The 27,556-nt window shown below is 47.0% G+C and overlaps 1 protein-coding gene across 1 annotated transcript in view; it reads left to right on the top strand.

Moving 5' to 3' along the window:
• The window catches only part of LOC8037670 (PH-interacting protein), a 53,821-nt gene that overhangs the window by 13,026 nt on the left and 13,239 nt on the right, over positions 1-27,556 (top strand). The window contains exons 17-21 of the mRNA XM_029966066.4: positions 2,984-3,157; positions 4,106-4,401; positions 7,924-8,067; positions 24,718-24,794; positions 25,490-25,892. Coding sequence (XP_029821926.2) covers positions 2,984-3,157; positions 4,106-4,401; positions 7,924-8,067; positions 24,718-24,794; positions 25,490-25,892 — 1,094 coding nt within the window. The remainder of the gene's footprint in view (positions 1-2,983; positions 3,158-4,105; positions 4,402-7,923; positions 8,068-24,717; positions 24,795-25,489; positions 25,893-27,556) is intronic.

A 27,556-nucleotide genomic window follows, 5' to 3' on the forward strand; every position in this document is an offset into this window, starting at 1 on the left:
ATCAGTGCGCCATATTTTAACTGGACGACACGGAAACCTCCTCCACCGACGAGGGCGACCCGCGGTACCGAAAGCGCACAAAATGTGACGTCTTTGGTCCTGGGCTTACTACTGGTCGGAGCCACTAAAAACTTCTTTTTGGTCGAAATACAAAATATAAGTAGCGCGAACCGTTTGAATTATTTATAAAAGTAGCTTTTGTTCACTATTATAGATGAAAAAAAAGAAAGAAATGCAGTTTATAAAGTACGGAAACAAGAAATGACCCGTCGACATACCCGCCGCCAAGCGGTGGAAAAGGCGGCGCATACTAGAAAGGAGTAGTGGGATAAAGCGCCGACACGGAAAAATCCCGGATGTACGCGGTGGCACTGCAGTCGTATGAACAGGAGGATACGACCGGCTCCGAGCGTTCCGAAGGCCTTTGGCGAGAGGCTTTGTCTTGCGGTTTGGCCGTTTCGCGGTATGGCAGCGCGAAGTGGCTCCCATTCTGAACTGATTTTTACCCCGTGTTTGCTGTCGTTTGTGGCCAATGAAGTGTCATGCCGAATTAGTGTTTAATCGCGCAGCAAACGCAATGAAAGCCGCTTTGGCTGCCCGCTGCATACAGCCTATCCAGAACATGCTTTAGTGGCGCCCTCTGGCGCCGTCGACACGGAGTGCGGCGGCCGTGAGCGCTCGATGTGCTCACTATTCCTCCTCTAGTTCACGGCCACTCAAGCCAGGACCTACGACATCATGCAGGAGGTTATTTTTTGCTTGTTTTTGTAATTCTAAATTGCCTATACCTTTAAAAATAAAGCGAATTTCGCGAAAAGAAAAGTTTCACTAGGTTACTACGTTCAGTGCACTCAGGTTCGGTGCAAATTAAAAAACAGTAAAAAGTCCTTGCAGGGCCCCTTTAAAGGGCGACTCCTGGCAATATTTTCGAATTTGGGGTTGCGACTGTTTTCAGCTCGGTCAGTCTCCCTGAATTACAAGGTGTCGGAGGGGACCCCGAATTGTCCGAATAATCAAGCGGTCCGAAAAATTTTATTTCAGCCAAATTATTGAATTTCCGCGCATACAGTCTAAGCTCATTATAACAGACCTGGTTACAACAGACATTTGGATATAACATACCAATTTGTGAAGTTCAGTTGGTTTCCCTCTATGCACCATTGACTCAACTTCATATCTGCATACAGCATACTCCTTTTACAACAGACCAAAATCTTGGTCAAAATCAAGATCTGTTATAACGAGCTTAGACTGTATTTCACCGTGTATTGGCCATTTTCCACTTGCTTGATGTCGAGTTTGAGCTCTCGTGCAGCTTCCGCTTTATATTGTTCACTTTTCACTTGTTTGTTTATCTGTTTGATCACGGTGCTGCGCTTTGTCGGCGCCTTTGTTGACACAAACAGCGAAATTGAATTTGGTGCCACTTGGCACTTTTTGGAGACACTTTTTAGTCCATCTAGTTCGCTTTAATACTAAGCCTATCCCCAAAAAACCTTCACACTCAAAGACCACAGGAACAACAAACGGTCGATCTTCTTGCGGTCGCACCCGAAAAACACGGACCACGAGAACAACTAAAAGAACCATAAGAATAGGCAGACGGCGGCCATGTTGGCTATAGTGGAACCGGAAAACCTGACTATAGCCTCAGTTTAGTTCGTTTATTGCGTAGGAGGTGGTATCGAGGCTACAGGGCAAAATCAAAACAACCAAAATGGCGGCGACTAAGCTCGCAACGCTGTCGCGGCAGCTGTTTTGTGGCTTTAAACTGAGGAAATCACGCAAATTATGTTCAAAATATCGAGCAATGGGCTTTATGGCATCCGAAATTTCAGTCAGTGTTATACATTAACTCTATGGGGTGAGTGACGGTTCGGCGAAAACGTCCGAATAATCAAACTTGTCCGAAAAATCGTCGCCCAAGAAATTGGTCGGCGACTATATTTATAAATATTTTTTTTCTCTAATATTGCATGTAGTTTTCAAAGATATCACCGCTCAAAGTTTGGTTTCGGGCGTCTATGGCAAAACCGAAACTATTTGCTAGAGGGATGGGAACACTGATAATCAGCTGTACGGCCGCGACGTGATATCACCGTAGTGCTGCGGCACGCAATACAACGTGCAGAATCAACCGCGGCTCCACCGCGATGTGACGTTACGGGGGTGCTGCGGCCACTGTTCCTTGACCAGAAGCTTACCTGCTTGCCGCCCGCTAAATATCAGCTGGTCGCACCTTTAAAATCGGTTTTAGTGGAGTATGTGGTTTCACTTTGACATACTATTTCTGCTCTGATCATATATTGTGCCACTAAAGCGATACCAGTAATTTATTTTGCTTTCATTTTCGGCCAGAGTTGTCCTTTTGCCCTTTAAGTGTTCTTAGTCCGTTGCAGTTTAAGCGTGTCGATCATATCTAAAAAAACTACGAGACACACAGAATGTGTTCCAAATTAGCTGGGCACATGCCGTGTTTGTGTGTGTGGAGTTGCATGACTTTTTACGTCAAGGTAAGGTGTCGCGTAACATCACGGTGTCACGTGACATTGTGATATCGCACAATATCTCGGACACCCTGACATCGAGGTCATATAAGCAATAGAGCCCCTGTCGAGCTCTATTGCTTTTATGGCCTTGATCCTTGGTCGGTTGGGCGAAATGTTGTGCTTCTCTCAAGCATGTGCATGGGTGCATTGTTCAGTACAGCTAAACCGAACTGATTGTCTGCCAAAATAATTGAGGGCGGGTGTACTTTTACCTTTAAACCGAACAATGTCTCTTTAATGTTTGACCACTAAGCTAGCAATAGACCCATACATTTTCCTTCTTTTTTTTCCCCCCAGTTTTATTATTGTGCCATGCAGATTATTGTCGATCTTTCCCGAATCAAATAATTCTCGAGTTCATAGCTATCCTGTTCTTCGAAAGAAAACGGCAAAAAGTGTCTCGAAGTACCACGGCCTGCCCTCGTTGCTTGCAGGCGAGTCAGAGATTCTGGAGCCCGTGCGTCCCTTGGAGAACCAAGGCCCCGAAGAGCGTCCTGTGATCGACGAGATGATCCAGCGCCTCCAGCAGCAGCAGGACCACAGGCTGGGAGGCTCGGGTGGGCAGCAATCACCCCCTCGGGCCTCGCAAGCCGCCCGGCTGCCTTCCGGTGAGGGACACCACATTGCAGACGGGGCTTGCGCTCCCTCGGTGGCACGCCGTGTCTCATCATGGCATCATGCGGCGTCAGTGTCACAGGTGCACCGTCCAACAAGTTTAGCGGGGCACGAGTTTAGAGTTTTAATGTGGAAGTGTAACTGTCTGCAGCAGTGTTCGGTGTCTTGGCTGTTGCCACAGTGCACCTGCAGGACGTGGTGAGGAACCGGAAAATTTTAGAAGCTTTGGATTCGTGTTTCAAATCATGCAGCACCTCACTAATACAGTCGCCAATAGTTCTTTTTTTTTTTTTTTTTTTTTTTTTTGTGAACAGTGCTTTTTAGGTTACGCCTCCGCTTCTGTATGGCCACTTTCTATTAGCTTGAGAACTGCTGCCTTCTTTTTTAGCGTTATGGTCAAGTACTTTCCGCACTTCTTGCAACACTTTGCGACAGCGGAAGAACAGATGGGGGCCATGAAGCCCAAGCCACCGTTGTCCGAAAACACGATTAACCGAGACGAGATGAGAGTCGCAAGTCCACGATTGCAGAATGGCAAATGGACAAAGCAAAATGATAACGAAAATGATCATAACAAAGCAAAAGGGTGACGAAAATGATCATAAGGACACGCAGCTAGAGAAAAAAAAAAGCTGTAGCATAGCGTCACCTAGTGGTAGGACTTAGCATTACTCAAGCAGCACTGCCAAACCAAGCCAATCTGTGTGCAGTTAACATAGGATCTAAAATGGCGGCTTCTCGGTGGTGTTTCCACGCTGATCGCTCGCGACGGTTTTGTTCGACTTCAAACTGTCCGAAACATTGGTCGTGAATTATGCACCATTTCTGTCGGGTAGGTCACGGTCCCTCCTTTGGGTCCGAAGTATAGAAAAAGTCTGAATTATCGGCGTCTGAAAAAGCGGTCAGCGACTATACTTGAACATACGGTTCACTCCACACAGGCCACTCGCCGGGCCACCATAGCCGGGTGGGCATGCTGCGCACGGGCGACGTGGAAGGTGTGCGCCAATCCCTGGGCCACTGGCAGTCGCGGGAGCCCCCGGCAGCGCCCCAGGAGGCGGGGCCCAGCCAGGCGCCCCGGCCCCCGGCCAGTGTGGGGCGGAGCCTGCTGTGCCACTCTCTCACGGCCGGCCTCGTCTCAGGGGCCCTCCGGAGGGCTGCCGAAATGGCCGAGGCGGAGCAGACCCTCTACCACCAGGAAAGTCAGCACAGGCGGCAGAGCTTCGACGTCAAGGTGGTGAGCGGAAGCTTGCGTCTGACAGCTTCGCCTCTCTGTTCCGGTTCGGCGTGCCGCACTTCTTCTGTTGTAAATGAAACAAAGTCTTCCGGAAGCCTCTTACCAGCAGCGAATGTTTTTCTAGGAGAGACTGAAGCAGTTAGATGCCACTTCACGCGTGCACCTAAGCGTTGAGGTAATGCAAAGTTTGCTGTATTGTCGGCACTGAATTGAAGCAGCATTGTGTGTGTAAGCAAGGAGAAGGTGGGCTCACATGCAGCGGGGCACTGAGTTCCTGAGCTGTATGTGCGAACAGGCCTTTAGTCTCTTGGCTAAAGTTGTGTGAATGGTAAAGTTTTTGCTGCGAGTTGAAGACAAACATTAATGGTGCGTTTACACTTAGGATTCGTGGGTGGGTCCGCGCCGGCGATGAGCGTATTTAGAGCCGGGTGGTGAAATCAGCTTGTCGTCAGCTGAAAATCTGGATCGGTCCGGGACCCATATCCAGATTTTTTGCCAGCGATGAGTCAATTTCGCCACTTAGCTCCACAATCCGCTTTCCGCTTGCGCATATCCGCCCGCGAATCCACAAATATAAACGCGCCATAAGACTGCAAATGGTATCTAATATTGTAAAAATACTTACTTTTTACATTTAATGTAAACTGAGCATGAACGCGTAAAAGCTCCAGCTTGAATTTTTGTTTTCTTAGCACACATATTTATGAAAAAGAGCCGTTTATTTGCATGAGAGACGTTTCACATACTTGTGCTTAATAAAAGAAAGTCCCTGATACATATAGTCAAGTAAAACATAATGTAGCATTGCAAGCAAAGAAATTATTACCTTATTTATTCAAATATGTAGGTTGGCATTCTATTTCCAGCATTGTTTTTTTAAATTAAGATTAACTGTAATTGTAATGAAAGAAGGTCTATTTACAGTAGTGAGCAAGATTTCGAGCTCGTCGAATCAAGAGATACCTCTCCGCATTATTTGTTTCTTTGCAATAGTGGATTTTGAGTTTGAAGTGAATTCAAAGGTTTTGAGGTTTTGGCTGGTTATTTTCAAACCGAATATGGAAAAGGTTGTCTAAGCGTTTCGTTACCGTTAACTGTGCTTAACCCTTTGACGATCGGCACCATACATGTACAGTAATTATTAGACATGTGAAAGTGAAGGCCTAAACTCGCGCTGTGGTGAATCTTTGGCGATCTATAAATGTTAGTTTTGCACGTTGTTTCGCATTGCTGGGCTATTTATAGTAATTTTCCAATGAGACGCTCCAAGCACGTGATGCTCACTTTGCATTCCGCCCGCTCTCTTTGCATTCCGCCCGCTCTGGCAGTAGTGCCAGTGAATTTAATGGTTGAGAGCTCATCAGCCGACGGAGAAGTTCTGTGAAGTACCTCCGGTTAGGAATCTGAAGCTTCTAAAAGGTTCCGGAAGTGGATGCGCCAAAATTAAACTGAATGGAAGAAAGGTAAAAAATGTTTTCCTTCAGTATTTTCATTTGATGCTTCTAAGCCTAAACACTTTGCAAGCAGTGTACGTGCTCCTGCTAAATAATTAAAAAAAAAACTGTGCACTTACCCCTTCTTTATACTATTCCTTTGCAAATAAAACCGAACCACTGGTAAACATCTTTTGACTAAAAAAAAAAAGACGGGCACGAATGGTAAGCGTGGGTTGCCAAGATACCACTGCCTGCCCCATTGAGTGGGCTTCTCACAGAGTACCTGGGCACTGCGGGGTAGCAATATCTTCAAAGCCCACGAGCTTCGCGAGTATTGATTTTCAGCAGTGCACAGGTGCTGGGTGAGAGGCAGGACTAAGCCGCCGCTATCAAAACTTCGAAAAGTATGAATATCGCACTTCATCTTGAGAATATCGAATGGAATATTATTCTAAACTGATATTTGAATATTCGCACAACCCTAGTCGTTTCCCCAAACATGCCTGAGAGCAAGATGCTAGAACATTGGTTTTCAATTGTTTGGGGCTTCGCCCTGCCCTCCTTGAAGGGGTAACGGACCTGACAGGTGCTCTGGGTTTTGCTGGTGAGGATTGAAGAATGGGGGAGAAAAGGATTACAGTCACAAAGCGGAGGTTAGAAGACTGGTTGAAATTATTCTGGAAAAATTGAATGAAGTAAAACTAACTATAGTCGGTTGCAAGCTAGGAAAAAAACCGGAAATGCCTCTCAGAGGAAAATGTAATCCTACGCCGAGAAACGCCAGCCAATCGTTTTCATGACGTCGCGATTCTGTGGCTTTTGAAAAAAAAAAAAGCTCAACATGGCTGCTGGCCTTAGCAATGCAACGCTAGTTTATCGTGACAATTATTCTGCTTTTTTGCACCGTGTTTTTCGTGCCCGAGGTTACGCCACGAAATCTTAATGGTATTGGCTTGCGTTTGCAGCAGTTTTTGCGCGACAACGTGAGAATCCAGCGACGCTATCGCCAACAAAAATTTCGAAGCGGGCGCGAGGCTTAGCGCTGGAAGACGGTATGTTAGACAGTATCTTGGACAGAAAATGAATTTGGAAGACGGTACATTGGACATGACTTTCTTTCTTTACTAAACAGCTATTTCGTTGACAAAAACGTATTCTAACTGATTAAATGTCCTGAATGAATTAAATAAATATTGTAGTAGTTTAAGACACGTTTCCTGGAGGAAGAAAAAGCAACGTTGCTAGCGAACTACTTTCTCGACGGCGGAGGCACTTCAGATGGGCGCAATGCGCTTGTGGGTGGAGCTAAAAGATTGTTCTCAGGTTGCATCCGACTATAGCACAGCTCTGGGCAGGCGGGACAGAGGAAAATTGGGACTCCTTCCTGCCACATTGCTCCGGCCCAAAGTCTCCACCCTGTTTCCCAGTGGGCCCAGTGTTAGGGTAACACCGCATAGGTTTGACGAAAGGAAAATTGGCGCGTCTCGGCGAGGGCGAAGGCGATGGGGTGATGTTTCTAGTTTTCTTGCCTGGTCCCCCAAAGGTCATCCTGGCAGTATTCCACACTGCCTGGGGATAGTTACAGAAATGCAGAGGGAAACAAATTGGCTTAGAAGGGAGAGGGGAGGTGTCATATTTTAGGCTTCTAGACTAGGCGGCACAAGCTACCAGCCGTTACAAATGTTACAGCCATTAGCATTCATCCGTCCAATGTCTGTACAGAGCGATGAAGCTTCAGTGCGAAGTGATGAAGCTTGACGTGAGAGCACTGGTGTGATGCGGTGAAGCTTGTTGTGCGAAATCGGAAAATTTTGAAGGCATTATTCGTAATTGTAAAATTTTCCCAAAAACTCGAGTACTTCGAACAGTAAAAATGGTGTTGCAACTTGAGCCAAATAGCAAACGCTATTCGCTAATTATTTTATGTTTAAATTATTTATACACCGCTTCTTATGAAGACTGCAAACTGATCTTAACCTATCTGGCACAGTTTTAACAGCTCCCTGATGTGTGATCCCTCTAACACTGCTTCATGCATTTCCACGCTGTCTCAGTTTTACCGAGTGACTCTTGTCGTATCTTGCAGCTGTGTGAAAACCTGCTGGCAAGCAAGCATCGCACGCTCAGCAGCCGTGCCAAAGGTTCTGCCAAAAAGAAGGCAGCTCCCCATGGTGTCCAGACGCGGTCCAACCGGGTCGGTCCATCCAGGGGCATTGGGGAGGACTTTGAAGTGAGTGTGGGTTTGCCTTTTAAAACTACACGGGGGCCACGTTCCGACATTCTGCTCTGCCTCTGCTCTTCTCCCCCCTCCCCAATTTACCAACCACGGGTGCATGAAATGCGGAATACAACATGTCTTCTTTCAATCTTGTGTGCTCAGCTGTGCGGTCAGAGTGTGGTCATGTCTCGCCAATGTGGGTGCCCCGCTACCTATTCAATATTTTTGAAGACAAACATGAAGGTACATGAATTTTTGTCTTGTTATTGTAGACAACTCCCATTGGGGGGGGGGGGGGGGGGGGGGGGGGGTAGAAGGTGTTTGGGGAGAACTGAAGTGTTCATATTAATGAGACACTTTTGACATTTTTTTATAGTGACATAGTGATAGTTAGCGCATCAGATATTGTTTTTACGACTTTATAGTGATGGGCATTGAAGGATGTCTTCTGAATTAGGTATTTGTCTTCTTGCTGCCCCTTGTATCTTGAAGAAGTTGCACGCTGTATCATTTGGGCTCTGACAGTGTTGGGCGGGTCCTATTTGATTTTTTTGACAGTATTTTCAGACCATACTCTATTCAGCATTTGTTTTTAGCTGAATAATAATTTGTAGTCTTGAACTCTTTGTGAAGTCTGAGTCGCACGTTGGTTTACTGACAAAGAGACTCATTGGTGCTATATATAGTGCCTGCTGAACATGAAAGAAGGATTAGAGAGTGACAGAAAAGGCATGCACACTGCTGGATTAGCAACTATTTAATAGGATCTGCTGCATCTCACACAGCATCCTGTTTCTGTGTGCGTGGGAGCACACTAACAGTGACGACAAAGAAGAGCCTCGTGAGTGGATGCGTGAGCCAAATTGAACACGATGGTCTCACTGATGTGCCGATGTCCCATCGGTGTAGTGAACTGACCTTGTAAATAGCTGTACGTTGTGGCGTTTCTTTACGGAGGTCCCTCTACTAATAATCCTGCCCTATCGGTATGCGCTCCGCCCGTCACCCAGGGAGTTACACACAGCAACAAGAAGACAGCGAATGGGTTTACTGTACCTCTCGGTTGCCGGTCGTCGAGAGCCGGTAGTCCGGGCCCGTCGACCCTTGTTGTCGCCCGTCGATCAGAGCTCACAGTCGGGGTCCGTGTCCAGGCCTGCGGATCGCCTTTCCCACGCCAGCGCTGCGTAGGCTGGCTGTCCCGGGCTATCAATGCCCGAGTCTCGCGGCGGAACCACCCCGGGATCGTCATAGCCCAGGTCATATGGCCCGGATTCGCCGTTTCCACCGGTCTTGCTCCAGACCTCGCTGGTGGACCGCTCCGGGGTTCGTCATGGGCCAGGCCAAACCAGGCCGGCTCCGTCGTTCCAGTCCAGCATCAGCCTCGCTCAGCACGCAATGTCTCGCGCCAGCTCGTGTCTTCTCCGCCGGCCGCCTGTCACGTGCTCTCTGCCTCGTCGTTCACCCTCGGCTCCCACACTCTCCCCCCCTCAAGGCCCGGACTTCGGGGGACTTCATCGGCCTCAGGGAGCCGCTGGGCTTCATGGGCGGCCGCTGTTACTGTTGCCAGAGTGGCCACGTTGCAGCGTCCGAAAGCGGCGTAGGTGGTGGTGGCTAGCGAAGCCGGCAGACAATGCCGACCTGTCTGTCGCTCGCTGTCCCACTCACCGCGATGCAGCAGGGGGCTTGCTCTAAGCTGGTCCGGCCGACGCAGACGGACTTGCCCCGTTCCGCTTAGAGGTCACAGCGGGCTTAGAACTGCCCGCCTGAACCGTTCGTCAGGCCGAACAACTGTCAGCCACCCTGAGCACTTGGGAAAACGAATGGTCCCGTCTTCCCTCCCGGTGGGCTTCCTGGGTTACGCCGTCTGTATACGGCCGTCTTTCCAAGAAGCTATTCTGCACAGCGAACAAATACTCTGCCGCAGATTGTGGCAGTGGCCATAGCCTCTACCGCCACATAGCTTGCCGACGGGTTCATGTACCATGCGGCTAACTCAGCAAGTCTGCATTCTAGAGCTCGCTCCTGGGTCGCCAAGAACAGGGGATTTCTTGTGTCCTACCGCAACCTCATGTTATACGTCTTCCCCATCGCGACAACGGTAGTATCCTTTCAAGTCAGCGATGTGAACCGGGCAAGCCTCCTCGTTTGTATCTCGCTGAGTAAGCCTAGAAGTAAGACACGACGCTCGCATCTTTTTACCTCAGATGCCCTTCTCACCCCGGAACAAGCGATGCGGCAAAACCACTAGCTGCGTTGCTCAAAGCGTGAGTTTCCTTCAGAACAGGTAACGATGGCGTAAACCTAGTCCATCTTTTGTGCAAGCGAAGGGATCCAAAGCCTGTGGCGGGATGACCAAATACCATACCCGCAATTCCGCAACGGCTACATATACCATGTGCTACTCGATGTAAGCGTCAGCGTCCCATTCCGTCCACGTGTATACGAGCTCTAGGGACTGCTCGGTCCTCGGAGGGGGCGGTAGCTCAGCGAGCAAGCCCGCTTAAACCGTTCACGCCTCAAGGCAAGCTGGACAACTACAAGCCACCTAAATGTCTACCGCCTCATCCCCGGCCAGGTCGTGACACGACATAACTTATTAAAAGTCTTGCTGTCACTGCCACGACCGGCCAGAGTGAAGCCGAAAAAGTATCCTATAAAACATTTCGTAGCTTTCTCGGAACGACCCCCTCAAGGGAGAGTCGTCCCTCTGCCTTTCGTCGGTTGTTGGAGTGACGCGAAGCAACTAGCCGTCTTGGCCCAACGGTTACAAATCATACTGCTCCTTAACTCGCCTGCCAGCGTTCCCGGTGTCAACTGCAATTTACGCCAGTTTATCCAACACCCGCTGACAATCTCGTCCGCCAGTGTTCCCGGTGCCGACTGCAATTCCCGCAATCTTTCCGACACCCACTGACAAAAACCAATCTGTACCCCGGACCTCCACAAGCGCTTACTGGCTCACCGCATCACTCCAAGCCTAAATCCTAAATATGCAATAACTCCTGGCTGTTTTCCCTCCTGCCAGTCGCTATCCTGCCTTCCAGCGAACCTGCCGTGCCTCCCCTCTGCCTCCGAAGACGACTTTCTTACATCTTAACCGCGCTCCTCGTGTTCCCCCCGGTTGCGTCACCTTCTGCCAACCACTATTCTGGGGTACCGGAGAAAGCACGTCCGCAACCTCGTCCTTCGAGACCTTTAAGTACTCGATCCGAGGAGACACCTGCTGAGCTCTGCAGTGAGACAAGTCACCAAAATTCCGAAATACTTTGTCTCAACGGGCATCGTTAGCGTTAGTGAACCCGCTCAACGAATCCATGGGACTCCCTGGGGACGATTAGAAGCAGAGGCATACCGAACGGGCCCCACGTTGGATGCGCCATTTTAATGTGGGTTCTTTATGGGGGAGGTCCCTCTGTACTAATAATCCTGCCCTATCGGTATGCGCTCCGCCCGTCACCCAGGGAGATACACACTGCAACGAGAAGACAGCGAATGGGTTTACTGTACCTCTCGGTTGCCCGTCGTCAAGAACCCGCAGTCCAGGCCCGCCGACTCTCGTTGTCGCCCGTCGATCAGAGCTCACAGTCGGGGTCCGTGTCCAGGCCTGCGGATCGCCTTTCCCACGCCAGCGCTGCGTAGGCTGGCTGTCCCGGGCTATCAATGCCCGAGTCTCGCTGCGGAACCACCCGGGATCGTCATAGCCCAGGTCATATGGCCCGGGCTCGCCGTTTCCACCGGTCTTGCTCCAGACCTCGCTGGTGGACCGCTCCGGGGTTCGTTATGGGCCTGGCTAGGCAGCCTGGCTTCGACGTTCCTTGTCCAGCTACCAGCCTCGCTCAGCACGCAATGTCTCGCGCCAGCTCGTGTCTTCTCCGCCGGCCGCCTGTCACGTGCTCTCTGCCTCGTCGTTCACCCTCGGCTCCCACAACGTAGATTAGAGAGCTTCAGAAGCATCTCGAATAATGTGTAGCAATGGTAACGAGTTCCGAACCAGTCTCTGAAGTCAACGGACGCAACTCCAAGTCTGCCGCGATGGCGTACCAAGTACGGCACCAATGATGAGTGGACTTCGTATATTATATGCATTGAGTTCCACTTCGAGGTAAGCGGCATCCTGAGCGACGTAAAGAAGAGAGCGCTTCTTATTTCGGCGTTTAGCTCAAAAGCAATTGACGTCTTGAGTGGGCGTTACGCTCCAGGCTAAAGAGTTCAGGTGATTGAAATAGACCGATGTCACCAAGCGAACTGCGCAGGCGCGCGCATTCCGGAAGTGGTGCCGCCGCCATGCTACTTGTAGTCATCCCTTCCTGGCTTCCCGGCTACATACGGCTGCGCATACGTACATCATCATAGATTATCATTTGGCACGCCCCGGTATCACCTTGATTCTCTTGCATGTTTTTACTTCATAAGATTGTGTTGTTTGTGATGCCTTACTTTCCTCAGCAAGTGGAGAAAAGCAGTTTCAGTCGTCTTATCGCTTTAAATCGCTTTGTTGTCTGCTTTGTCGTCGTCTGCTTCTTCGTTTTCGTGAACGCGTGAGCTGACTGCGGTTCACGCGGTAATCCCGCTGCGACCGCGGAAAAAAAAAAAAAAAAAAAAAAAAACTACTCGAGCATTCCGAGTCCTCGGACGTCTCAATTACCTTGCAAACAAGTGAACATCTAGTGCAATAGCAAAGAACAAGAAAATTCGAGGGACCATCGGCTCGGTGAAGCACCACGGAACAGCATCAAATGTGATGAAAAACTGAGCTTGGTGGTGCTGAGTCTTGTGCATAACGTTTAATCAGCCATCAAGTAAGAGGAGCTAAATAGACTTTCTCGGTCAGGGATAGTTTTCTAAAAGTTGTTTCATTCTGGTTGACAGCCTGTGCGACAGAGTACAGATGAACAGCGGGAGAAGCCTGCACACAAAGAACTGATCTACAGAAAGGCCATGCCTGACGGGCCGTAATAATTGGCATCTATCAAAAAAAAAGCAACCATGCCAGATACCTGAAAGCTTGGGGTGGAGATGATTTTTCGTGCACAATTTCTATTCAGTTTAATTTTGTTTGCGCAAGATCCGAACGCTGACAGTCGCCCGACAGGGGAAGCTTTTTTCTGCGGTCTAGACTGGTGCTAGTGCAGAATGAACCAGTAACACCAGCCTAATAGACCACCACAAAATGGATGAGGTTCGTTTGTTACATTTTTGGCGGTAAGTACGTGTTGCACTTCTAAATTGCATTATGTAATCTTTTCGCGTTGGTATGGAAAAAAAATGAAGGCTGCTTCCGAAAAAAAGTTGTTTTATATCAAATGGTGCATATCGGGAATCGCTGCTCTTTTTTAGTGATTGTCCTGATCTTTTGAAGCACAGTTGTGCTTGAAATATGTCGTCGCAATAACAGTTATAACCACCAAAATACACCGAGTAAGAAGTGTTCTAAAAACGGCCTCCGCAAAGCAGTGCGGAGGTCCTATTTGAGATAGATTAATGAATAGGCCGCTACGGAGCAAATGTTCAGAGAGATTTCAGCTTACGGAACACTTCGGCATGCTCTATGCCTCGTGCCCTGTAATCTTACATATTTTAGCTGACGTACAATAATTGGATATAAATTATGAAGCAAATCGCGAAAGAAATTGTAAAACGCTATTTTTCCTGCCGCTCTGTCCGGGAAGACATAATACCCGAGGCCTTTTTGCCTGGTGCTGTTATTAGAGCTCCGTGGCGTACACCATGTGAAGCCACCGATTGAAAACCATGAGTAAACACCTGGCTAAAAGTCTCGTGCTAACCCGAAAATTTCCAAACGCCCGGCGTACAATGCGCGCCGACGCGGCCGGAAAACTGGGGAGAACTACAGGTACCAGAATGCACCACGGCAGCGGTGGCGTCGCGCAACTCCCCGTGAGATCGGTCTATTCTCCAAAAATTCTGCGCATCGAGACCGAATGAGATAGCAGAAAGCTTCAAATTTTTCATGAGGTTTCAGAACGAGGTTGAGTCGTCTCAGCAGTTCATCGTGGAATTTCAGCAGCTGGCCGATAAATGCAACTTCGGCGACATGTTAGACCGAGTGTTCCCAGTGTGAAAAGAAGGGTCACATCGCAAAAATGTGTCGCTCCGAGGGCAAGCGACAACAGAGCACGTTTGCACTGACCGTGAACTCCTCTGAGGATGGCAACATAGCATTTTCGTCGCAGCTGCTGTCTCTGAAACAGAATCCGATCGTGGAGAACACGCTTGTCGGTCCAGTTCAGAGCAAGTTCTGTTTTGGTGGAGTCGACCTCATCATGGAGATAGAGACGGAATCACCTGTGTGCGTGATATCCCGTGCCTGGGACTCCCACTTTGACACGCCGTGGGGCACGTCAAAGAGGGGGTCCCAGTGGGATGCATCTCGTTTCCACGTGTGTGGGAGCGCACTAGCGATGACGACAAAGAAGAGTCTGGTGAGCGGACGCGCGAGCCAGATGGAACACGATAGTCGCCGCGTTCTGCTGATGTTTTGTCGGTACATACAATGAACTTAACTTGTTCGAAATAGTTGTACATAGATTAAAGAGCTTCAGCGATGTCTCAAGTAATGTCCAACAGGATCCATCTCTTTCTTCGTATGTAGACCTTTTTTGCAAGGACGCCGCCATCTTGAATTGTCGTCACTTCCAGTATGGGCGAAAACATTGTTTTGTCGTCGCCATCCAATAGAAGGCATTTAGGACATAAACGTAAGCGTCACACATTCTCGTTTTTCCTCCCTTCTATTTTTTTACTATTTTCAGGTTAAAATGTTCCAATATTTTTTCGTCGCCCATACTTGGCGGTCGGGGGCGAGAGTAAGCGGGGAAGGTCTATATTGCATTTCTAGTCCAGCGTGTGCATGCCTTTTCTGTCAATCTCTAATCCTTCCTTCATGTTCAGCTGGCACTACATATAGCAATGAACCAACTTGCTCAGTTTCAAGCCATTACAACTCATTGATGCATTCTTGGTTGATACGTTTTCGTAGCTGTCATGTCCACAAACACTGGTTTTGTTGAACGTTCATAGGAATGTGTGTACAGATTTTCTGTTCGTTGTTTGCCTTCCCAGTTATTGTGGTTCTAAGAAAATGTAGCATTCTTAATTAGGTTTTTGAGCCTTTCTCACTGTACCTTCTCAGAAAGGTAGCATTGCCATCACTGGTTACTGATTGGAACCCTGGAGTTTTTTTCATTAAAGGGCCCCTGAAAAGAAAAAAAAAAGTTTTTTTAAAAACAGTTTGGTTGGGACACGCGTGTCAAAAAATTAATTTTACGCGAAAAAAAAAATATTTTTAAAGCAATATTGATTGTGCCAGACGCAATTTAGTCAGCAGTCACCTCCTTTCCACCTTTTTCTCTCTCGGCATTTCGGGCGCGTGGAGGAGAGGTACACCCCGCCTCTTCGTAGTGGATTGGCTTGGCTGCGCTCCGCATGAGAGCCATTGCTACTTCCTGGCCGTGTTCCAAAATTTACTCAATCTTACCCCAGGGTAAGAGTTTTGTACCCTTGGCGTTCTAAAACCTACCCGCGTACAGCGTTTTTTAATCTGTGCTGTCACGTGATACGATCCGCCGGAATAACTCGGATCCATTTGGAGATTTGGAACACAGCCCCTGTGTCTGCCGGTCGCACGACGTACCGCGTCGTATCGTGCACGTACCGTGGTCATACTGTATACATACTCGTCGCGATGGACCGCGACCTGAAGCGTCGGTTGCTTCAACCCTTCAACGCTGCCAGCAGCTGGGCCTTCGCCCGTACGAGGACACGCCTCGCCAGCCGGAAAGCGTCCGCTCCGATCGCCGCGAGACAACCGCTCGCGAGGAGGCGCCCACTTCGCCGCGGGAGGCGGCGAAGCGGGTGCCTCGACGAGTTCGTCCGAGCCGCACGACCCTTCAAGCCGCCGCGAGGACACGCAGTGGTGACTCATTTTTTTTATTAAACGTTGAGTGCGGTGCCGCGTGCCTTCACTAAACTCTTTACGGGAACCGACATCTAAAAAAAAATTGGCACTGGCGCGCGCCAGAAAACATACAAAAGATGGGGTAAACGGGACACACGAATCACGCAAAGAGCAGGAAAACAAAAACCTGTCGCATCGCGCCACTTCCTAAGTACTTACGATGACTAACTAACACAAGCAACAAGCCCTCTTCAGAAGGTTTTCACATATAAACGCGATAAAACTATAAAACTACCCGAGCTACGCGAGACGCGTTACAACGACGGCGACCATGACAGAAAACAAAATGGCGAAGCGTTTGTTTGTTTTGTTGTAGTATCCGAACGGAAGTTACGATTTTGTAAAACGTTTGTAAGCAATTCCGACATTCATTCGATGGATTGTTTCTTAAACCTAAAATTATGTAATTCAAAAGGCGATCTCAAGAGATCACGGAAGATTTTATAACCAACATCTAAGCTGTCACTCATTCTATTGGCCAATGAGAAGCCGATTTGAATGACCATGGTTACCAATGAGAAGCCGAGCTGAATGACCGGGAATTCGCGCGCAAAATTTGAGATAGATCTCTCGCCGTCAATATTGCTCTAAAAAAATTTTTTTTTTTTTCGCGTAAAATTTATTTTTTGACACGCGTGTCCCAACCAGACTGTTTTAAAAAAACTTTTTTTTCTTTTCAGGGGCCCTTTAAGGCCTGTTCACACTCTTGCGACCGAGTAAGACTGACAGAGACCAGACTGCTTTTTAAGCCTCTTGCGACGTCTTAGGACCAGCTCCGCTGCTGCGCATCCGGTCCTCAGATGTCACAAGAGGCTTAAAAACCGGTCTGGTCTCTCTCGGTCCCACTGTCAAGACCAGTTATAACGAAGTCAACGGGAATCGGAAATCACTTCGCTATATCCGGTATTTCGTTACAACCTACTTCTGCTATAACGAAGTGCAAAAGGGAATGGGAAATCGTGATCGCTTCGCTGTAGCCGCTATTTTGTTATAACCGACTTCGTTATAACTAGGGATGCTGCGAACTTTTTTCGAATCGAAGTTTCGATGATCGAATCAAGCGGTTCGAAAGGTTCGAAAGATTTCGATTTTTCGAATTGTCTATATCGTAAAATTCGACGGAGGTCGAATTTTCGAACTTGTTAAGCTAAGAAGTTCGACGCTTTTCGAACCGTCGAACTTATTACGCTAAAAAATTCGATCTTTTTCGAACTTTCGAATTTATTGCGCCGCAAGGTTCGATGCTTGTCGAACTTTCGAACTTGACTGACCAAAAAATTCGATGAATTTCGAATTTTCGAACTTATTTATCAAGAGAATTCGAAAAGTTTCAAACTTTCGAATTCTGAAAAGTCAGAAGTTTGACGAACTTCAAACTTTTAGGGTAAAAGTTCGACGTTCGTCGAACTTCGAAAGACCGGCGGACGGTTTCATTTGATTTCAAGTAGTGGGGTACACTCGTAATTTTTTTTTTCTCGAACTTTTACACGCGGTGCTGCATTCCTTACGAAAGACAATGTCGTTTATTTCAATGTTCTGGCATGCTTAGGGTTAAAGAAATAAATCCCCGAAGGGGCGAGGAACGACGACGGGTTTTTGACGATTATCGTTTATGCCAGATTTGGAGCACGCTGCAGCCGGAGCTATTTATGGTAGATATGTTATATTTTTTTAAGAAGGATCTATGTATAGCCTAGGTAAGTGCCGTCTTAAGATGTGATTATTGTTACTCAACGTGAGTTTTGAAGAAATGTCCAAACATGTATCTGCATGCAATTATGACCTAAACTTGATATTTATTTTTGTCTAAGTTATTTGAGGTATCGCATTTAAATTAACACCACAGACAGTACATATCATTGCCATCTGCAGAATACAAAATAATATATTTATGGTATTTTCACGTTAAGGAATAAATTAACTCATGGGAGAAGATTTCTAATAGTGTTCAAGTTCAGCACGTCATTAAAAGAAAACTTTTTTTTTTTTTTTCCGCTTCACGTTCTTGGGACGTGTTTCTTTTAGCCTGTACACATTTTGGTAAAAGAAACTGGTTTCGAAGTTCTGAACCTCTGAATATGCAAGAATAGAACACTTCCGACGAATTCTTGATAGTTTTTTTTTTTTTCTATTCTTTTTTTTTTTTTTTTGTTACTATCGGCACAGGTGTTTAGGTCGAAAAGACAGCTTTGAACTTCCGAACCACTAAGCATGTGACGAGCAGTGCCTTCTGACAACGAGTTTCTAACAATGACCATCTACGCAACCTTTTATGCAGTGAAGAGCGACAGTAGCTATACATATGCATAAATAATTTGAGATTAAAATAAGCTCGACCACGCCCTCTTTCCCCGGTATTATTTCCTTTAACAGTCCAAAATACCTGCAAGGGGGAGAAAAAGGCTAAAGCCCCCCCCCGCTACCCTCTTTCCCCCCGTTTTTCCTCTTCCGACGCCACTTGTATGGTAGAATGCTCCTCGACCTCGAGTTGCGTCGGCTTTTGTGCTTTTTGGGAGGCGATTCCTCCGTCCCAGAAAATAAACCTCCAGGACAATTATAAACTTCACCGGATCGGATTACTACCAGCGTGCAAGGGGTGGCGAGCTAGTTCGCCAGGTCGCTTCAAGGTTTTTCTGAGCCTCAACCTCCTGCTCGCCCCTGGCCATTTCGAACTGGATGAGTCTCGTAAAACAGTGTGTTCGTGTGACCACTATTGCGTGATGCAGGTTAAAGATTCCAGCACGTCCGGGACACTCGTCGTCTCATTTAATTGCCTGACCAACTTCGCAGAATCTAGATATCACACCCTAACTTTTCTAAACTTGATTTTGTGAAAACCAGTGAGTCGTGAAAACGTTATTTGAAACTGAAACTGTGGAAAAACTTGAAAATCGGACTTCAAACTTTGAAAACTTGGATTAAAAAGAAATTCAAAATCTTCTAATTTTTTTTTTTTTTTTAGTTTAGCGTTAAAAGAGAATCGAAACCTTCGAACTTTTCTAACTTTATGCAAAAAGAAATTCGAAACGTTCGAACTTCATGTCTATAAAAATTCGAAGCGTTCGAAGTTTTCGAATTTTTTTACAAAGAATTTCGAAATCTTCAAATTTATCGCACCTGAAGTAAAAAATATTCGAAATATTCGAATTCGAAATTTTAGAAACCGTGAAAGCTTCGAAATTTTCGAATTCGATACTCCGCTGTGGTCAAATGTTGCGAATTTTTCGAAATCGAACCTCGGTCGGTACGAAAAGATCGAAATTTTTCGAAATCGAACCTCAGTTCGCTTTGCAAATATCGAAACCTTTCGAAATCGAACCTAGGGTGGTTCGCGACGTCCCTAGTTATAACCGGTCTCGACAGTACTCGGTCGCATATATGTGAACGGCGCTTTAGAAGTACCACTAATGCAATTAGAATAAATAGTAAACTGTCACTTGCTTTTTTGTGGAATTTTGTTTTTGCCATTGATACATCTTATAATATTTGCCAGAGATTATCCAGTTCTTTTGTGCATATATAAAACCACATACTCTATATACAATAGGCTCACAATAATTCAAATTCGGATATTTCACACTTCCAGCTAATTCAAACAGATTTGAAAATTTTGGTTGTACCGCTATGTTTTTGTTGTATTTATAAGCCGCTTTATTCGAATGGCGTATTCGCAGCCGCGTTAAGTGCGCTTCTTCCCAAGCACTTGTGCACTGCAGAGAAGCAACACTCGTGGAGCGTGCTTTCGCGGGTGTTGCTTCTCCGCGGTGCACCGGTGCTCGATGAGAAGCGCACTTAACGGGGCTCAAGTGGGCACACATGAGCTTTGAAAACGGGCACCACGCAAACATTTTCATAGTAACTTGCGCGGATGCTGTGACATGGCGGCATGGCAAAGGTCCACGTCGCAGCGTCTGCGCAAGTTACTATGAAAACTGCCGCGCGGTGCCAGTTTTCATTGCTCATGTGTTCTCCCTGCTTAATAGTCCACATTAGACAACCTCTTGGCCTGATCAACAAAGTTAATTTTGTTTTGAGTTGTGATCTGCTGTCTAAACAGTTCACGATAAACAATATTTTTAAGAGATAAATAAACTTATGTCATACAGTAGGCTCGCGATAATTCAAACTCGGATTATTCATACTTGAGGTTAATTTAAAGAGATTTTAAAATTTTGGTTGTCCCGCTATGTTTTTAATGCATTTATAAGCCGCTTAATTCGAACGGCGTTTTCGCTTAATTCATACTTTTCGTTTTCCTGTACGACGTTATTATGGTCTAAATGGAGCCATTTTCGGTTCTTGTCTGGCAACGTTACAAGCCATAGCCGCAGCCGCTAGATTATCGAATCCAATCCAGTCCACCATTGTCTTCGATACTTCGATGTCGTGTGTGCTAGGCCTAGGCGGCAACGCACTTTGATTTCGCTCCTCATCATCGACATGGCTTTACGTGGAAGGTATAAAGCGCTTTCGGTCAAGGAGAAACTAGCTGTCATTGAAGAAGTTGAGTCAGGCGTGAAGAAAACCGAGGTGGCGTTCAAATATAGCATCACCAAAAGCACGCTAACAACGATCGTGAAAGCCAAGGACAAGCTTCAAGAGAAGGCAAGCAAATTTGCACCGAACCAAAAGAGGCTTAGAAAAGCGGTGCACCCGGAGCTCGAAGACTCACTTCTCTTGTGGCTAAAGCGAGCACGGAGCTCCAACCTTCCTGTGGGTGGGCCGATCTTGCGGGAAAAGGCTGATGAACTGGCCTCACGGATGAATTTAGAAAGCTTTAAGTGCAGTGATGGCTGGATCTCGCGGTTTAAGGAACGGCATGGTTTGGCATTTAAGACTGTCAGCGGTGAAGTGGCAGTGGTGGATCTAGGCGTTGTCAGCAGCTGGCAGCAAACAAGATTGCAGTGTCTGCTGCGGGAGCACGCCCCAGGTGACATCTATAACGCAGACGAGATGAGTCTTTTTTATAAGTGTTTGCCTAACCAGACTTTGTGTCGTCGTCGTGAACGCTACACCGGAGGCAAGCTGAGCAAAGAGAGGGTGACCGTCATGGTATGCGCAAACATGGATGGAAGTCACAAGCCTGAACTTTTCGTAATTGGCAAGGCGAAGCGTCCGACATGTTTCAGAGGCATCCGAACGCTTCCATTTGTGTATGCTTCGAACACGCGCGCGTGGATGACCCAAGCTCTGTTCGAGAAATGGCTGCGCAAGCTTGATGGTTAATTTAAGCATGCCAAGAGGAAGGTCCTGTTTGTGGTGGATAACTGCCCAGCTCATGGACATATTGAGGGACTGGAGGCAATCCAGTTAGTTTCTGCCTCCCAACACCACAGCTGCTCTTCAGCCCCTGGACCAAGGGGTGATAAAGAACTTGAAAGTGTACTACAGGAGGCAGTTTCTACAGAGAATGTTGCTGTGCATGGACAATGACAAGCCATACACCATCACACTTCTTACTGCCATTGGCATGCTGTCGAATGCACAAGACTCAGCGACTGCAAACACTATAAAAAACTGCTTTCGACATTCTGCTTTTATCACTGACTGCGCCAAGACTGCACCTAGCAATGATGACCAAGACGACATCGAGGATGAGGAACAGCTCACTGGCATCCTGCTTTCTGGCCTTGAAGCACATAATGTGAACGCCGAGTTGGTGGAATATGCTAGTCTTGACGACGATGTGTGTGTTTGTCGTGATGACTCATTTGAGGACATAGTACAGGAAGTAATTCCAGCACAGTGCAGCAGTGAGAGTGAAGAGGACAATGAAAGGGGTGACCCAGTACGAACTGTCACAGCTGCAGAGACCTTTGAGTACATCGCTCAGCTCCGGAAGTTTCTGTCTGCAAAGGAAGAGTCCCGTAAAGAGCTACTTGCGTTGGCTGGTATTGAAAATTTTGTTTTGAAATCTCGTGTACAGACTAAACAGTCCACAATCGACAACTTTTTGCCGGATGAATAAACTTAACTTTCACCAATGTGTTATGCCTGTACTTGCTTATTATTAGGCCTATGTAGAGGAAACTGGCAAAAATTATCATTGTATGTGTAGCTATCCATGCAACAAATCATAATGTTTTCTAGTGCAGTTGAACCTCAATTTAACGAAACCCGATTTTACGAGTTTCCCGATTTAACAATAAATTCGGATTCCCCGCGCAGCCTATCTCGAAGAATGTCTTTCTCGACTTTACGAAGTTCCCGATTTAACGAAATAATTAGGGGGTCCCGGTGACTTCGCTAAATCGAGGTTCAACTGTATCATATTTAGATGAATTTCTGATAATTCAAACTAAAATCTGTGACTTTTTGGAGTTTGAATTAATGAAAGTCTACTGTACATTTCACAAATTTTTTATGTATGGCATACCTGCTTATGATCAGTAGGCCTATGAGAGGAAATCACTAAATATCTGCTTTGTATGTGTAGTCATTCATATGACATATCATAATTTTATCTTGCATCATATTTAGACGGATTTCTGATAATTCCAACTTGCGATAATTTAAACAAAATTCGTGGCTCCTTGGAGCTCGAATTAATGGGTCTACTGTATTCCCGTATCCTCGCAATACCCGACATACACTAAATGCGTCTTACGGACTGTAGTCCGCACCCGGTATTCTGGACGTCTGCAAAGACAAAGTTCAGTTCTTTCACCAATGTGTTATGCCTCTACTCGCTTATTATTAGGCCTATGTAGAGGAAACTGGCAAAAATCTGCTTTGTATGTGTAGCTATTCATGTAACAAATCATAATGCTGTCTAGTATCATATTTAGATGAATTTCTGATAATTCCAACTTCTGATAATTCAAACTAAAATTTGTGACTTCCTTGAGTTTGAATTAATGAGAGTCTATTATAATGCATGCCACTGTTTTTTTAGATGTTTCAGTTTTAAAATTTCCTTATTAAGGGAAGTGGAAATCACCTACCGTATAAACTTGAATATAGGTCGACCCCCTAATTTGCAAGTTGCAAAAAGTGAAAAAAACGTTTTTAGGGCAAAAAACCAAGTATACGGAAGGATGAGAAAACACGGCACATTTATTTAATCGCTTCGCACGCAATGGAACAGGAAGTGCGCGAGCGTTACTACTCGGATTCTTCAGAACCTTTGTCGGACGACGAGTTCACTAACGCAATTTAAAGGGCACCCTCAAGAACCCGGAGGCACGAGCGACCTCGACGGCTTTCGTACGGATGCACCGACATCACAGGTAGCGATCTAGCGCACAGGTCCCGGATAAAATTTGCCACCTTTGTTTCCGATTCAGGGTACACCGTAGTCCTTACACGAAATTAGGTTTTCTTCGCCTTGCTGCACGCCGCCAGTTTTTGTCCCTGGCCTCACCAGCAGCGTCTTCTACTTCCGCTCATTATCACTCCGGGAGCAGCAACGGTAGATGTAACAAACCAAGGAGCACAAGTGAAAGTGTAACGTGACAAGTGGACGAGTGCTAGGCGATTGCAAAGAGAAACAAGGCGGTGGCTTCAGCCACCCAGTGTTGCGAGATTATTTTTGTTTTTCCGCGAACTACTCCATCGTCGCAAACTTTCACGCCTATCTCTTTTCCATAAACTTTACCACCACGCGTCACTTCACGGTGATTTCTTCGAGCCACCTGCCGTTATTTTTCCACGTCGCGATCACCCCTACAAAGTTAAACGCATAACCTGTAAGTCATCTGCCTTTTCCCGGTCATTCATTCCACGTACCACAATCGATTGGAATAATCTACCATCGCACATTGCCTCAGAAAAAGACACCACGAAGTTTCAAGAACAAATTCAAAATACTGATGCCATCTAACTTTTGCTGTTTTACATTGTTGTTTCATCTTTTCCGGAACGTGCAGAGCAAATGTGTACTATTTTGTTTTTACCTTGACTCAGCTTTATTGCAGTGTGATGAGTGAGTGTATGTTTTTTTGTTTTTTTTAATTCGTTTTTGAGTGTATCCTTTATTTTCTTTTTATTATTAAGTGTATTGATTGTTTTCTAGTATTCTCATATGTTGTTCAATGTGCACTAGTTCCTATTGGAACGATTTATGTACCCCCCCTATATAATACCCTCTCACGAGGGCCTTTAGGGGTAATATGAATAAATAAAATAAATAAATGACCGTTATACAAGACGAGGGTCAACTTTTTTAGGTACATGTTCAAAAATAAATTTGACCTATATTCCAGTTTATATGGTACGCTTTTCACTTCCATTTTCTTTTTTCTCTACAAACTACATGCAATTTGTAGTGTGTGGACTATGGTGCTCCACCCAGAACTCTTCAATTTGTGGTTATTGTTTGCTACCTCCTAAAAAAAGATTGTTGTGCTGAAACCAGTTATTTTTTTTTTCCACTTTTTACATAGTTTGGTCTGGTTACTCATTGTTAAAGCATTCCATAGTCTCTGACAAGATGAGAACGTCTCTGACATAGTCTCTGACAAGATGGGGTATCTTCAGTTGACCCGCCTCCAGCACGATCGCAGCCATAGCGCTGCAGAAAGCTTAGTGCGCGGGCTAGGGGTCGGTCACTTAAAAAAACATGCCCCGTCATTTTAACTCCGTCTGTGGCCACAGCACTCAACCGCCTTCAGTGCACCGCGTCAGCAGGGACACGCAGGTTGGTCAGTGGTCGTGCTCTTCAAATGCTTTGTTACTTTGTCTAGGACCCAGACGATGTCACCATGAGCTCCACCACGGACACCGGAGTGGTCTTCTCGGAGAGTTCGGAACACAGTGAGAGGTGAGGGACACACCTCCAAAATAATGCAAATGGAGCCGTGGGTCGATCGCGTTGTGACGAAAATGAAGTTGGTTTGTGTCGCATTGTCGTAGCTGTACCGTATTGAGGGAAGCGACGCAATAGTGATGTCGTCGGCTAAATTTAGCTGGTTAGCTTCCTGCTAGATCTAGTGCGACGCCAGTGCGGGTCACAGGGTTTGTGCCACTATAGATCATGTGGTCGCGCTGCTGGCACCACTACGGGTCACGCGGTCACGTGACAGCATAAAGTGCTTTGGGCCACGCCAGGTCGCCTGATCTAGTAGCGTTGGGTGCCTGTCAAAGTCTTTGGACAGCGTGACGTGCCGCGTGACCATGTCACGTGATGTTGCTTGATACCACGACTTGACGTGGACATCATGCTGTCACATTGTCCAGATCTGCATATATATCGCTAAGACATTCTGCACGTGAGATGTTTTGCCGGTAGATCTAATGAGCGCCTTAATTTTTTAGGCTAATCTCGATACCTTTTTATCTTTATTATGACTTTGTCATAAGTGCCTGCAATACTCATCACAACTTTCTGCTTCAGGTCTTCTTTACCTTGTTGACTGTCTCTTGCGCTTTATATATTTAGTATGTCGAGCCAACTAGACCACCTTAATATTGGAGCTGGTCACAATCGACACACAAAACACCGCTGTTCTTTCGCAGCGACTCGGATTACTCGGACTGGGCCGAGACTCCGAAGCCGCGGAAGTCCGCCGCAAAGTCGACCCCCAAGAAGCAACGCAAGACCGCCCAGCCGCAACGGGGAGAAGACGAGGGTGACGACACTGCCGACAGTGACGACGACGACAATGGTGAGGAGTTGGAAATTGAGGAGGACTTGAGTGAGGAAGACAGCAGGGAAGGGGGCAGCAGCCAGAAGTTGCGGAGCAGGAACAACCACAGGGTCCAGGCAAAGGACAGCGACGAAGACTACGCGGAGATGGTGGCCAGGGCGCACAAGAAGAAGCACCTCGTGCGCAAGAAGCAGCGCAAGAAAAAACCGAGCCGCAGCAGAAGTGCCGGTCAGCCGTCTGCTTCGGGCAGCAGCAGCAGACGGCAGGCGACGGTGAGCAGACGATGGGCAACAAACTGCCTTTTCCTTACCTATTTTTTACAGTGGAGCTGTTAAGGGCTAGGTTTCTGAGGATTGTGTTCGGTACGAGACACTTGTCGACAAAAACTCCTCTGGACAGCTACCGCCATCTATAAGTGACGGTGGCAAGCACACAACCAGTATGGTTGCTGCCGTCGCTCATAGATGGCACCAACTTTTCCAGCTATCATAGAAGAATGGATAGTTGGGCGGCGCGTTGGTGGGAACTCATCGTAGGAAACAGCGCGAAAAACAGACTAAGACAAAGAAGAAGCACACATAACGAGCGCAGCGCTTGTCACGTGTGTTTCTTCGTCCTCGTCTGTTTTGCGCGCTGTTTCCTACGCTCTTATCAGTTTCGGTTTAGACTTAGGATGGGTTGGCCGCGCGCCCTTTCGGGGAAAGAAGACTGGCTGCGGAAGGAGCGGCGATGTATGCAGCAGCGCCGAATGGGTCCGTAACCGCCGCAAAACCGCTGTCACCTCGACTTCAACTGCATCGAGCGCTTCAGATTCCCTTGCCAAAGAAGAGCACATCGCTCGCCTGGAAAGTTGCCGCCGAGAACAGAACCAGTGATGTAAAGGGCGCCAGCGGGCCATTGCCACGGACGACGATCGTGCCACGGAGGCCAAGCGCAAGTGCGAGGCCCGGCGACGACTGCACTCCAAGCCTGCTGAACAGTTCCCGGGCGCGACGTCGATGTTCCGGAGGGAATTGTGGATTACCTGTTTGGCGTCCTGTGCGCCGTGTGCGACCGACTTAAAGTCGCCGGAGACGTATCTACAATCGGTGGCGTGTCGGACAAGAAGAAGCGGGAAACCTGTGCGTTGCGGTAGTGTATCGAGTACAGCTCCGCTGGGTCTTCCTTCTTCACGAGAGTGGAAAGGCTGAACTTCTTTTTTTTTATCTTATTATTGCTACGACAGTTAAGCGGTTAATGCTGGGCCTTGAGCCTGCATCTTGTTAAAACATCCAGGGTATTGTGAGAGTAACGAGCGTACGAGAGCAAGGCTGACTCTCCAAAGGGGGAATTGAAGCGTTGTGACTATGCTTTAGTTGGATTCACTTTTGAGGCATTTAGGCGGTCGTAGGATTGTTTTTCAATGACTGAGGGTGGCGAGTTACTAGCTGTTCTCAAGAAGGGTTTGGTAATGGTGGATACCTCTTAGAGTTGTGCAGTCCAAGTGTGTGATGTTTCAGGTTGAGAGATTTCACCCCATCCGGATAAACAAAAAATGTGTAAAAAGCAGCATTTCTTTTTTTGGGATTTATTAGTACTTACGAGTGCTGCAACTTGATCGTTCATTGTGGTCAACATTTGAGTCTATAATTCATTCCAGCATTATTTGGCAAAGGGCAAAAGCTATGGCCACCGTAAGCCAGCTCTAGCGACAAGGTGAGGCACGTAACTGCTTTCCACGGAAGGAGTGCCCACCGGTGGTACACTGTCACATTCCTCGCTTCAACTCTCCGATCGAATCACCGGTTGCCGCATCTTTGCACTTTTCCAAGTCGGGCCGAAAGAGAGTATGTTATTGCCACTCAATGTGTCACAAAGTTTCAGTAGCTTTTTTATTTCCAGGGCATGGTGGTTACCTCATTGGGCTTCCGACACTTAAAACGCGAAACCTTTATGC

Source organism: Ixodes scapularis, unplaced genomic scaffold (genome assembly GCF_016920785.2).
Source record: "Ixodes scapularis isolate PalLabHiFi unplaced genomic scaffold, ASM1692078v2 PGA_scaffold2__306_contigs__length_199485367, whole genome shotgun sequence".
NCBI lineage: Eukaryota > Metazoa > Arthropoda > Arachnida > Ixodida > Ixodidae > Ixodes > Ixodes scapularis.